This window comes from Hippoglossus stenolepis, chromosome 21 (genome assembly GCF_022539355.2).
Source record: "Hippoglossus stenolepis isolate QCI-W04-F060 chromosome 21, HSTE1.2, whole genome shotgun sequence".
In the NCBI taxonomy this organism is placed as follows: domain Eukaryota; kingdom Metazoa; phylum Chordata; class Actinopteri; order Pleuronectiformes; family Pleuronectidae; genus Hippoglossus; species Hippoglossus stenolepis.
This window is the reverse complement of record NC_061503.1, coordinates 6,966,609-6,979,605: the sequence shown is the minus strand read 5'-3', so window position 1 is coordinate 6,979,605 and position 12,997 is coordinate 6,966,609. Positions and strand designations below refer to the sequence as shown.

The following is a 12,997-nucleotide window of genomic DNA, read 5'->3' as shown; positions in this document are numbered from 1 at the left end:
TTTATAAAATTGTACAACAATAATACTTGTACTTTAAGGATCTGAACACTTCCTTCATCGTAGTCTTCGGTAAACACAGAAACACAGTCTGTGGGTTGCCAGGTCTGTTGGTGGTGGCCTAAAAGCCAGTTTAGTTTTCTGTGTTTTTATCCACGTTGTTTTGAACCACTGCCTTTTGTCACTGACCTGGGTGCTTTTAACCCACTGAAAAGAGTTATGTAATAAACCTGCAGATTATTTGTGCTGTGATGCCCTCTATTGGACGTGTAGACACACGACAAGGACAAACAGCGATTCTAAAACGAATCCAGATCCGTCAGTGACTCTGACGCAGAGCTCGCTCCAAAAACATTGTCAAAGTTAGGGCTCTTAAAATAACCGCCCTAGTTACTCCACTTTGTACTGACACCAGCGAAGAACTGAAAGAGACTGAGGGAAAATATGAACTAAAAGAAAAACCTCTTCACACGTTATCAAAAAAAATAAAGACATTTCCACAATGGCCTGTGAATACAGTAGTAAGTTTTATTCAAACGTTATCATGACTAAAGACTGACTGTCACAGTGGTTTGACTCAAAAAATAAAAGTGCTTGCGGACACAAACTTATTTCTCTCACATTAAAATAAATCAAACAGATACAGTGTGTTACTACATGATGTTAAGTCATAACCGTGGCAAGAAAAAAAAAGAAAAATCAAAAGATGCATAGGAGACCTGACGACGCCTCTTTGAAGGCTCCGGCTGTGTCACTGCATGAGACCCACTCGACGTGTTCTACGTATAAATTACAACAAACAGTACATGCCATTTCCAAAACAACAAAGCTGCTCAAATAGTTATTAAAAATTAGACAAGTATTATGTAGAAATTAGTAATTCATGTTTGGAAAGTTAGTTTTTTAAATCCTGACGATGACGTGACAGTAGCAAAGGGGTTTTCTTTAACAGGGTAGTATCATTAGAGTGAGGTGTGCAGTGTATTCAAACAGGCTTAGATTTGCACAAATACTTATAAATGCCACTTTTATTTACCAAACGCCTGATGTCTCATAGTTACAAATGATAATAAATAAGTCAATAAATAAACAGTCGTTCTAAACTTACATCAGAGAGCTTTTGCTGCTCTGTTTTCTTGCCTTTAATTTCTTAACGCCATCTACCAGGACCTACGACACTTTACTGAACCTTCAGCCTAAAAGTCAGCAGTTCATCCTCCTCAGTTTGACCCATCTTTTTTTTTTTATTTAATAAGGGGATTCTTATTTTCTATCAAACTGTTTCTATTACCCTGTTGCACTAAACCAAGAATCCAATAAGATGACAACTGCTGACTTTCATCTTGGTCTTCCTCCTTACAAGTGCTTTACAACATTTCAAATCTAGCGGCATCAAGTACATTTATAGACGATCACTCCATCCTCTGCCCGGTTCACTTCCCCTCTCCAGTTTCCTTCTCCCCAACCTACAAACTCCAAACCCTCCGGCCTGGTTTTTCTGTGGCAGGCTCACAAATGTTCCTCCTACAGTCTCACCCACCGAAACGTAAGACCATCATAGGAGCTGGCTACAATAATACTGGATTTCTACACTTGCAAGTAAGACAAAAACACAGCAGTGCTACAATGTTAAGAAGGAAAAGAATTCCTTATACGTGGGGCTCACAGTTCTTGAGGCCGAAACACATTAAGAGTAGAGCTGGGACAGAACTGAGAGCGTGTCAAACTTACTTACGACTGTAAATATACTCATTTAGTTGTATTTTGACTCTGTAAAGGCAGTGAGATGAAGGCAGATCTGACGAGCTGTTCATTTCATAGTAAGCCAAGTCTGAAAATACACAAGAGATAAGGCCATTGCAAAAGTGTCTCCATCTGTTGGAAACACAAACACAGATGTTCAACACCTGACTTTTGACAGCGCAATTGAAATAATTTGTGAGAACAATGGAAAAGTGGGAGTAAAATTCAAACCTCCACTGAGCTGGTCCTCTTAACATCAAACTCCTCAGTCGTGTGCTCATGGAGGATCAATATGGTGGACTTGTATAAAATTTGGTCTTAATGCATTTCGGCCTCTAACACATCTCATTTTCATCTCGTCAAAGACACCACTGATGTTTTATTATATTCTGGAGGTCAAAGTAAAGTTGCATGAAAGATCCTGCAACTTTCCAAACCCAACTTTTAACCCCTCAACCTAAACGATGAAACCCTGACCCTCAAAGAAAGACATTCCAACAAGTACATTCAAAGCTTAATTTCTGACCCTACCCTTTATACTCTAACGTTCTACCTCTAATCCCTCTTTCTCACACCTGGTACCGAACCTCAGAACCTGAAACATACATCCCCTCCCCTTCCAGCTCCATTCCAAGAACTTTCTTTTTCCCCCAATCGGTGCAGGCCTAAAGCCCTGGTCTATGAGCTGATGATCTGACCAGACCAGGTCTCGTGCTTGGTGCCTGGATTCAGGTGGGTGATCACCACGTCCACAGCCTGGATCTTATGGTTCTTTGGAGGGATGGGACACACCTTGTATGTGACCTCGTCGCCCTCCATAGGCACGTACTCTCCTTCGATGCTGTCAGAGAAGCAGAGATGAAATTACAAACTCAACAATGTAGTTCATTCATGGGCAATGAGTATTTTTAAAACACGCAACCTTGGAATGAGAAAAAAAAACATGGCCTTAAAACTGAGCATATCCCCCCCAGGTATAAGAAGTGATTTAATGACCATGATATGAAAAACATCATGAGATTTCTTAAACATTTCTCTATCGCTAACTTTCACACAGCTCAAGGCATATATCAAGCTCCAGAAAGCAATGGATCCTACACTTCCCATAATGCAACTTAATACAAATTTTCTACATGACTGGTAACAATTCAAAGTTATCAAAATCCCCACAGTCAGTTTCGAATAGCTGATATTACAATACACCCAATGCTTCAGAAGTTCTGATGTTGATCGAGGCACTGACTATTCTCACATCCCTGGAAGTGACAGCAGAAATGTAATATTGCATCAGATACACTGTCCTGTCAGTTGTCAACTATCACCATTTGGCTCAAGGACCCACCCAGTGAGGTCACTCACTCAGAGATGTGGACAAAGATGTCCTCTGCTCCATGAGAAGGATGAATGAATCCATGACCCTGAGACCTGGAGAAGTTTTTACACACCCCTTTAAATACTGGACCTGATTTGGCTCGCACTGTCCTGCAGAGAAAGACAGACATAGACAGCCAGAGAGAGAGAGAGAGAGAGAGAGAGAGAGAGAAAGAGAGACAGGCAGTGCATCATAAGTCATTGCCACAGAAGGTAGCACTGGGAGAAAAGTGTCAGCCCATCGGCCTGTGTGCTCCTACTCACGCTGAGTATGTGCGGGTGCGTTTGGTGGGCAGTGGGCTGGGCAGCTCTCTAGGCTGTGGCGGTTTCCTTTCCCTCTCCCATACCCGGCTGCCCTCCCTCAGAAAAGGGAAGGAGAGCTGCAGGGGGGTGCGCGGTGAGGCGAGTGGCAGTGGGGGGTCCACCGTGGTGGAGGGGACAGGGTCTGACATCTTGATTCACTACACGTAGTGTCTCTTTTTTTATTTCCTGTTTTGGGTTTCCTCCGATGGCACGCAAGGAAGAAGAGGGAGGAGGGTTACACCTCCTGCATGGTAAGTGTGTGTCTGTAAGGGAGGGGAGATGATGTTCAAAGAGCAAGCCTGACGGTGAAGGAGAGGAGCGATGATACCCTGAAATAAAAGGAGCATGAGAGGGGTGGGGGGGTTGATTAAGACACATACAAACTCAAGTGTTAAATTAGTTTTGGTAGTTATCACTTTCTCAGGGTTCCCTCTCTTTTTAAAAACTATTTTCCATGACCCATCTGGGACATTTTCCAAGACAGCAATTGTTCTCATCATGTGCAGAACTCAATTGCACCTTGAAACAGTTCTGGGCGTCGTATATTTGTAATAATGTCCTGATATCTTTCTACGAGGTGTGTTCTCCATCATGTGGCTACGTCCGCTAACTTAGTCCACTTCCAGTGGACTTTTAGGCTAAAAACATGGTGTAAATGACCTTGTTTTGAGTTGAATTTGAATGTCAGGGCTTGCGGACACTTGGATGACACCACACGAGCAGTATGAAGGCATGTTGTGTTTTTTCTGTTGTTTTATTATGTCTGAAGTGTAGGTCTCCGGTTACTTTAATTGTATCGGATTTGGCTGCAACAAAGTTTACTCCTGAGACTCCTAAAGTGTTTTGTGGACTCGCATGCTTCACCCACCCCTCCATCGGCAAAGTGGTGAGTAGATGATGAGTGGATTTTCATTGAACTATCCCTTAAAAGAAACACCAGTGTAATAAAAACCTTTGGAAATATTTTTTTGCCTTTTCCTTGACTTTTTATTTTTGTCAATGTCCAAACTGCTAAGATGGGGCGGGATTCATAAACTATGCTGCAGCCAGCCACCTGAGGTCAATGAAGATGATTTGGCTTCACTTTTTTTGGAAACAGTCATGTCGTACACCTTTATATACAGTCTATGATACGTCAAACTGATTTTGAAGCTGCTATTTTAAGGTAAAATGTTGCATAGTGTTGCTCTAACTCTTTGCTTGTAAGGGAGACCAACACCTTTTGGCATTTACTGCAACCAAATTGAAACAGTTTGTAATCGGAGTTGTCATATCAGCACTAAAAGAATAATATATAAAGACATCACAATCAAGAGGTAACACAAAAGACAAAGACACTGGCTCTGAAAATGTCCAACATCTGATTATTTTTTCTAAAGGGGTATTTGAGTATTTTGGAGTGAATTTCCTCTTGGATGGAGAAACCAGTTGGCTACTCCAGTTCGCAGTGTCTGTGCAAAACTGAAAATAACAAAGCTATTTGGTTTCTGAGTGCCATGACTCTGATCTATGCAGCTTTGAAAAGGTCCCAAGATAATGTAAATAACAGCCTCGCCCCAGAGGGCCTCGACTCGGCTCATCACACTTTATCGTATTAGATTCCCCACTCGCACACGCCTGACACCCATTACAAGATTGCTCTTCTCGTCTGTACTCGTACAACAAGCTGCTCTCTGAAACGTTTCAAGCAATCCACGCTGTGACACAAGCCAATTATGGTCTTGTAACCAGGATGCATCAAATTAATCATGTAGCTCTTCACTCTGACACTTACTACAAGTACGAAGGGCTAGAAGTCGTTGTTCTACAGAGGTCAAACACTGACACCTGGTTTGACTGTGACACACAACAGGGGTGGATGTGTATTTAGGGGCAGTTATCAACAGCCACCTCACATTCAACAGTGACTGTTAGTATTGATGGCCGGAGGCCTAATGTTTGACACTGACTAATGAGATGAGTGTGTGTCAGAGTGAATCCCACGGGCTCCTTTTAATAACACAATCTCTGCCTCGCTCTCTGTGTCAGTCTAAATATAGCAGCGTGTGCAAGTGCGTGTGCGTGTGTGTGTGTGTGTGTGTACTGGACCACAGGATCTAAGGCTGGAGGCTTTCACATACAGTACTGGCATTTATGTACAAGTCATAATTTTTCATTGGAGGCACGTTGGTACAATAGTTACCACAACAAAAAGATGGTTCTTGGTTGGAATATTGGTTTGAATCCCAGTTTGGCCAGGGCTCTTTCTGTGTGGAGTTTGTATGTTATCCCTATGCCTGCGTGGGTTTTCTCCTGGTACTCCAGCTTCCTCTCACAGTCCAAAGACATTTAATTAGGGGTTTGGTTGATGAGAGACTTTAAAGATGTGAATGTGGGCATGAATGGTTGTTTTTCCCTGTACGTCTGCCCTGTGATATGCTGGCCATGGTGTCCTGCCTCTGTTGCCCAATGTCAGCTGGGATGGTTGACCCTAAACATAAGCCTAAAGTACGTATACGGAAGCTGACGGAGCCTTCATTGCCTCCATATTTGTGCACTTCTTCTAAAAGCTTATGGACGCAACAGACGAGTGTAGTGAGTAGTTCAAGTGACACTAAAAATTCCGACAATAGGACTTTTTTAAAACATGCTTTGCGAGTTGGTAAATTGAATCTCAGCCATTTACATCGCAGATGCTTTATCACAACCTCCTCAACCAAGTTTGTTGTCAGAAACTCTGTGCTGCCCTCTAGTGGATGTATTGCTTAACTACCATGCCGATGTAAAGGATTCATCTTAGTATGTCGGCAGTGACGATTACAATATTTGAAACGAACACGTCTTTTCATATGTAAAGGAAACACAAATGAGCCCTAACACTAATACTCATTCCTGCAACTTACACGTCATTTAAAGAGGTTAGCGTCATGTTGAGATCATTACTTCTTTTACACCAAAATTAGTGGGTACACGCACACACGTTTTTTAAAAGCAGGTAAACCCGCCAAAAACAGACAAATACATCCTCTCCCAGTGCCAGTAGAGGAGATTGCCTCTGTATTTATACCCTGTTGCATCATGTTTGACATCACAAACACACAAAAACTGAGGCACTCTCTCACCTCGCTGCCTTGAAAAATTAGCATTCACCCGGGTGTCACGTTTCTATCAGTGCCAATCAGAGCCGATAAAAACCTATGTGAATGCCGATTGTAACTATTCCCGTTGCCGACAAAAGCATCATGTTAGTAGGTTTTCTGACCAGTAGAAAAGGAGCTCAAATCTCTTGGTGAATCCTTGTCATTATCTCATCATCCCCTAATTGGTCCACCCTCCACCTGCTGGTTTCAAATGATTCTCACTGGATGCAACTGTCAGCTGCTGACTGACATCCCTTAAAAAGAGGATTTTTCCTCTTCTCTTTGTTTTAAATAGGGAGCATGTGACATTATGAAGAAATACAAGTCAAGTGATCCATTAGAATAAGATAAATATTAAAACTTTTAATGGATTATACAACAGCATGAGCAGAGGATTTATCCCATAAAATTTGTGAATGATTGAGTAGATATAAGAGGTAAAAAAATGTTACTTCACATTATGTAATAATTTTCTCCATCACATATAGATTAAAAAGAGGGTTTGGGTTTTACTTGAAAGTTAGCTAGGTTTGGGTGGACCACACGTCCGTTCAAATGGTAGCAGGGTTCAAAGGTCACCGCATCATCACAGAGGCAGCTTTAATCTCTCTTTAGGGAACAGATAGTGCAAATAGCTGATAACTGAGGCTTTTATCCTCCTGGTTTAATGTTAGAAAGTGTTGATGTGATGAAGATCAACACACACATCTGTCATCATGGAGGCAGCAGGGGGGGGGCACTGACGGGACTGATGGATGACGAGGCATAAATATGTAGCCTAAATAATTCAGCAACTTCACTGGTGGAGCTCCTCTTTCATCAGCCTCAGTCGGGCCTGCAAATCACAGGCTTATTTATGAGTCTGCAGTGCATCAGGAGGGTGTGAAGCTGCAAAAGAAAAACACAGAAAAGAAACAAAAGCCTGATCTGAGAGTGGACTGGAGGAAGGAAGAGCGAGCGAGAGAGAGAGAGAGAGAGAAAAGATGGACAAAAGGCCAAAAGCACCTCTCTGTGAAAGAAACCGTGGCTCTGTGGCTGTCTGTGCTCCACTGCATCAGCATGGCAGACACGTCAACTCCTCTCTCTCTTACACACACACAGACATACACAACCTTGTACTTCTACTTCAGTGAGGACACTTTTTGGCATAATGCGTTCCCCAGCCCCTTACCCTAACCATCACAACCAAATGCCGAACCTTAACTCTTACCTAATTTTACCCCAACTCTTAAAGCAAGCCATCTAGCAGCCCATTGAAAGTGGATTAGAAAATAGGACTGTTCAAAATGTCCTCACTTTCCCAAAATGTCCTCACTCCATAAGGTCTAAGCTCACAATGGTCCAATTATTAGTTCTATTAGTCCTTTTTAGAACTTTGCATAGTCTGCCATTCATTGTGGAGAGCCTAAACAATACCTTATCGCTAACACCAATCACAACCAATTAATGCTTAACCCTAACCCTTAACGTAACTACAATTCACATCTTAACCCTAACCTTAATCAGATGAAGTTTTGCAACAATAAAACCAGGGTTTGGTTCCCATGAGGTCTACTGATCCTGAAAAGGTATTTATAACGGGGAAGGTCCTGAAGAGGTAACAGAAATGAGTACAACTTTGTGAGGACTATTGTTACCATAATGCATTCCCTAGAATATTGGCCAAACCTGAACCTAACTATGACCCCATCCCTAAAAGCAACCCTCAAACAGCCCACTGAAAGTGGGTGTCCTCACTTTCCCAAAATGTCCTCACTCTGCAAGGTCTAGGCTCAAAATGGTCCAATTATTAGTTATTTTAGTCCTCTTTTGGACTTTGCATTGACTTCCATTCAGGTTGGACAGCCTAACCAAAACCTTAATTCTACCCTGAACCACCATTCAGATTTTACTCCTAACCTTTACCAGAACCTCAGAATAAGGTTTCCTCATCCGGATCGGGGTTCGGTCCCCATTAGGTCCACTGATCCTGACAAAGTCAGTGTTTATGCTGGAAAAGGTCCTACAGAGGTAACAAAAACTAGTACACACACACACACACACACACACACACACACACACACACACACACACACACACACACACACACACACACACACACACACACACACACACACACACACACACACACACACACACACACACACACACACACCTCTATGAGGGCACCTATTGGCATAATTCATTCCCTGGCCCCTAATGTTAACCATCACAATGAAATACCCGGACCTGAACCTAATTCTAACACTAAAAGCAAATCTTAACCCTCAAAGGTGAGGACCCACCATAGAAATCTGTAGAGGTTTGCACAGCTGCCTTCATCAGGACTTTGCATTGGCTGACTTCCATTCATGTTGGACTAGCCAAAACCTATCCCTAACCTCGACCATGAAACTCAATACACATCTTACTGCAAACATTAACCAGGACCACTGGTGTTAGGCTGTTCCACATAAGGAACCGGGTTCGATCCCCATGAGGTGTACTGGTCCTGATTAGTGTTTATACTGGTTAAGGTCCTGAAGGGAAACAGAAATCAGTACGCACACACACACACACACACACACACACACACACAGGGTCTGTATTTAAACTTTAAATCAGTCCATCACAGTGTGCTTGTGGTACAATGTGTGTGTGGGTGTGTGTCTGGCACAGCCTTAAATAATTCATTAGAAAATAAAAGCCCCTCCGGCGCATTGTTTCCAGAACATTCTCACACTGTGGCCGCTCACACAACAACACGCTCCACTCACACACTGACGACATGCAACACAAAACAGTGACACAACAAACATGCGATAAGGATGACAAATAAGATGAGTACGAGTCGGAGAGAAGCATCCCGGCATTTTGTCACTGCAACATAACACAATACACACACGCGCGCGCGCACACAGACACACACACACACACACACACACACACACACACAATAAAAGGCAACGTGAAGCCCATCGATCAGACGCGTTACTTACCGGGAGAGACGACCCCTCTGCCGGTCAGCTCACAGCCGCGTGTCCGGAGCTGCTACACGGGCCGGTGTGATGAGTAGATGCGGTGGAAGGTGCGGGGACATGCGGCGGAATGAAGCGAGGCGGGTGTGGATGAGTGGAGGGAAGAAGAGGAGGCAGCAGAGATGGGAGGAGGGATGAAGAAGAGGAGGAGGAGGAGAAGGAGGAGGTTAAAAACAACAGAGGGCTTCACCACCACAGTACACTCGCTGCTTTGTTCCCTTCATGGATTCTCTGGCTTCTAATTGGCCTGGTGAGCTTTAACAGGAAGTTGAGTGGACAACATGGGTATGGATTTAATTTGTCACAAACACCGACACACACACACACGATTTACTGTGCTATATTCATTGGAATTGTGTTGTTTTACAGTGTAAATAAAATGTCCTTATTTTCCATCTTCCACTTACCATTTTTTATAAAGACATTCATTATTTGCATACTTAAACCGTAAAGATGGACGACTGGTGATGGCTGGCTGCAGTACAGCTCATAAATCCTGTCTCCTCCATGTTATTGGATGGGACGTGTGCAAAACATAAAGTTAAAGTATATATATAATACATTTTTCTTTTATATGGTTTCTGTTATTCTCTCTAGTTCTTCCACACATATTCAAGTGTTCATTTTCCAGGTAAGTTTGTTTTGAAATTTTATAAATTCTGCGGATGTTTTTCATTCAGCAGGAACATTTTGTAAAAAACTATATCCGCAAAAGAATATAAAATCTGACACAAATCAAAGTCGCCTCTCAAATCAAAGTATAGTAATGATGCATGTTGAAGTCGAAATGTGAAGATAGTGAAATATACTATAGGTTACATTGTTTTAGAAGTGGAATGATGTGTAAAACTATGTCTTACCTGAATTATATGACAGAAACTATGCTTTGTTGTTAATGAACCTGCTGTTAAAGGGTTTTTCTGTGAAGTTTATTCTCATCTGAAACGAAAGAAGGCACCCATAATATTTCCTTCTTTCATGGTTCCAGCTACTGTGACTGTGCTGCATGGATGGCTGAACAGTCACAGGGCTGTACAGTAGGTCAGGCTGGCTGTAATCCACTCCAGATGACAGTTTGTTAAAGGAAGTGTGGGGGATATATAGTTGAAAAAAGTGCATGGCCACAGATGTCCAGCTCAGAGAGTCTTGCCCTGTATCCAGAGTTCCTGTTGAGGAGGGCCAAGGAGTCAGACCGGTCCAGGAGGAGAAACACCGTGCCCATCAAGGAGATGGCACACGCGGTGCACAGGAGACTGAGCTTCTCATCAATGAGCTGCTGGAGGTCTTCATGGTCGCCAAAGACACCAGGAACGTCCCAATCCTGGACAGGAGAACACGATGGACATCTTGAGCACACAGACGACACACATGTGATGTATCCAGGTACGTCAGCATCACATCTGACAGTTTTAAAGTTTCATCTCATCGGAGAACTAAACTCTAACGTCCTGTCTTCACCACATCCAGGATCCACGTGATGTCCCACTCTACACTAGGACAGGCCAGGGGACCAAGGGTGAGGCACCTCTCCCCGTCTATAGCACTGTGCCCGTGGGTCATTGTTGCTGGAGGCGTTCCACCTGCACCTCAACAGGTTCATCCCAGAACCTAGACGTTGGTTGCCACCCGCCAATAAACTGAACCAAGAAGAAGAAACATACACACACATTGTCGTAGGTGTTATGGAAGTTTTCTGGAAGCTGGTGAAAGGAGAACTCAGCTGATGTCTCATGCAGAAGACTTTAATGTCGACTTGATGCATCAATTGTCATCCCCAAGTCTGAAGATGTCTCCCACAGCATCCCAATATATATCTTCCTCTACTTTACTGTACATGAGAAACCTATGGAACCAAAATTGTATGTGTCTTGGACGCCAAATAAGGGAGATATGAACCAAAGCTCCATCCCTGAATGCTACTGTGGAGAACCTGGTTCCAAAGTGCACAAGAAGGCAGCATTCATATCTGAGGTATTTTAACATAATTTCTTGATAGGAAGGAAGTGGAGATGAGTCCTCCATCTTTAAAAGCAGTCTATGACTTAAACAAGCTTAAAAAGTGATTTAAAAAAAATCTGATCTGATCAAATTTGTTGTATTTTATGAATGTGGCAAAATGGCTCAATTGTGCCCCTTAGGTCCAAACTCAAAAAAAGGCTTTTCGAGCCATACCTTTTAATACAACAAGAAATCCTCCATTTAGAATGTAATGGTCACATTTTTGTCTTCCTTTTTTTGCCATTTCCACACATCATACTTGACAAACTATTCTTATGTTATTTATCCGATCAACTTCATATTTTGTCAGTCTAAAAACATCCGAGGAATTTGTGGCTTTTCATAGACTTAGACTACTTCAGTAGTCTTCATAACTCTCTGTTGATGCCCTACAAAAAGCCTTCTGTGTCCCTTGCGGAAGTGCATTATGTAGGCTGGCATTGCAACTCCCATTTAGCAACCATTATTGTTGTGGCATGTGACCCACTGTATGTATTTAGGCCTGGAAGCAGAGAACGCAGCACTGTAAAATGAAAACCCTTGTTAGTCGCTTAATATGTGATCAAATCAATAGCGGTCTGTGAAATCTATTAAAAACTGCCAGAACAAGAACATTATTATTTTATTTTTCATTATTGACATGATTGTGTGATGAGTTTATGACAATTTCCCCACATTATCATGTAATGTTATGTAATGTCATTGTACAGGTTTGTTATTCTATATTTACTTTTTTAAAGTTTTTTAATTTGCTAAATTCTACCAAAAAGTTTATACTACTTTTTACATTCATCATATTACATATAAAGTGAATTTAAAACAAACCATGGGGGCATATTTCACTTAAATGTTTGTATATTTTCTTTATATTTATAAGATCCAAATATATATTTAGATACCAAGTTAAACTAAGGTTTACTGCTCTTTGTTATTTGCTATGGTATTGTATAGTGTTCTTATTGTCACATGCTCCTCACTGCTGATTTCACTCACACTTGCTTGGTCAGTTGTGTGGCGCTTTTACATTTACAGACCCCTGCTCTGTCAGGCAATACTCTTTTTAGAGATTTCTCCTGTGAGTACATTATTAAATCACATTGTGCACTACAGTATATCCGTAACAAATCAATCCCTGACCAAGCCACATCAAACTTTTATCTCAACTCCACTTTGTGCAGACATCAGAAATCACAATATGTCAGGAGCTTCCTTTCTGTGGAGACCTTATTTATTCCGTTTTTTCCCTCATGGATGTGTGAACGCTGTTGTGCAGAAACATCTGAGCATCTGTCACATACTCGCATATTTACATTTGTGGTGATGAGAAACACTAGATTCTTAAATGTGACTGTGTAATATTCTATATATACACACACTAATATATATGTGAAGTCTTTAATATGGTCATGAATATTACACAGTCACATTTACATTGCATATCTATACAAA

The 12,997-nt window shown here is 41.9% G+C and overlaps 1 protein-coding gene and 1 long non-coding RNA gene across 3 annotated transcripts; one reads left to right on the top strand and one right to left on the bottom strand.

The window, feature by feature from the left end:
• Positions 1-505: 505 nt before the first annotated feature.
• On the bottom strand, positions 506-9,793 carry csdc2a (cold shock domain containing C2, RNA binding a). 2 transcript variants are annotated; one of them, XM_035145294.2, is made up of 4 exons: positions 9,512-9,793; positions 3,376-3,743; positions 3,100-3,222; positions 506-2,581 (listed from the first exon to the last, which is right to left on the bottom strand). In XM_035145294.2, the coding sequence occupies exons 2-4, from the start codon at positions 3,561-3,563 to the stop codon at positions 2,419-2,421; spliced, it is 474 nt and encodes a 157-aa protein (XP_035001185.1). In that variant the 5' UTR covers positions 3,564-3,743; positions 9,512-9,793; the 3' UTR covers positions 506-2,418. The 2 variants fall into 2 exon arrangements, with proteins under 2 accessions (XP_035001185.1, XP_035001184.1); XM_035145293.2 differs by having other exon boundaries at positions 3,376-3,677.
• Positions 9,486-12,868, top strand: LOC118100338. The gene is made up of 4 exons (XR_004694426.2): positions 9,486-9,835; positions 10,148-10,181; positions 10,712-10,933; positions 11,018-12,868. It is a non-coding gene; the product is annotated as an uncharacterized LOC118100338 (long non-coding RNA).
• The last annotated feature ends 129 nt before the right edge of the window (positions 12,869-12,997 follow it).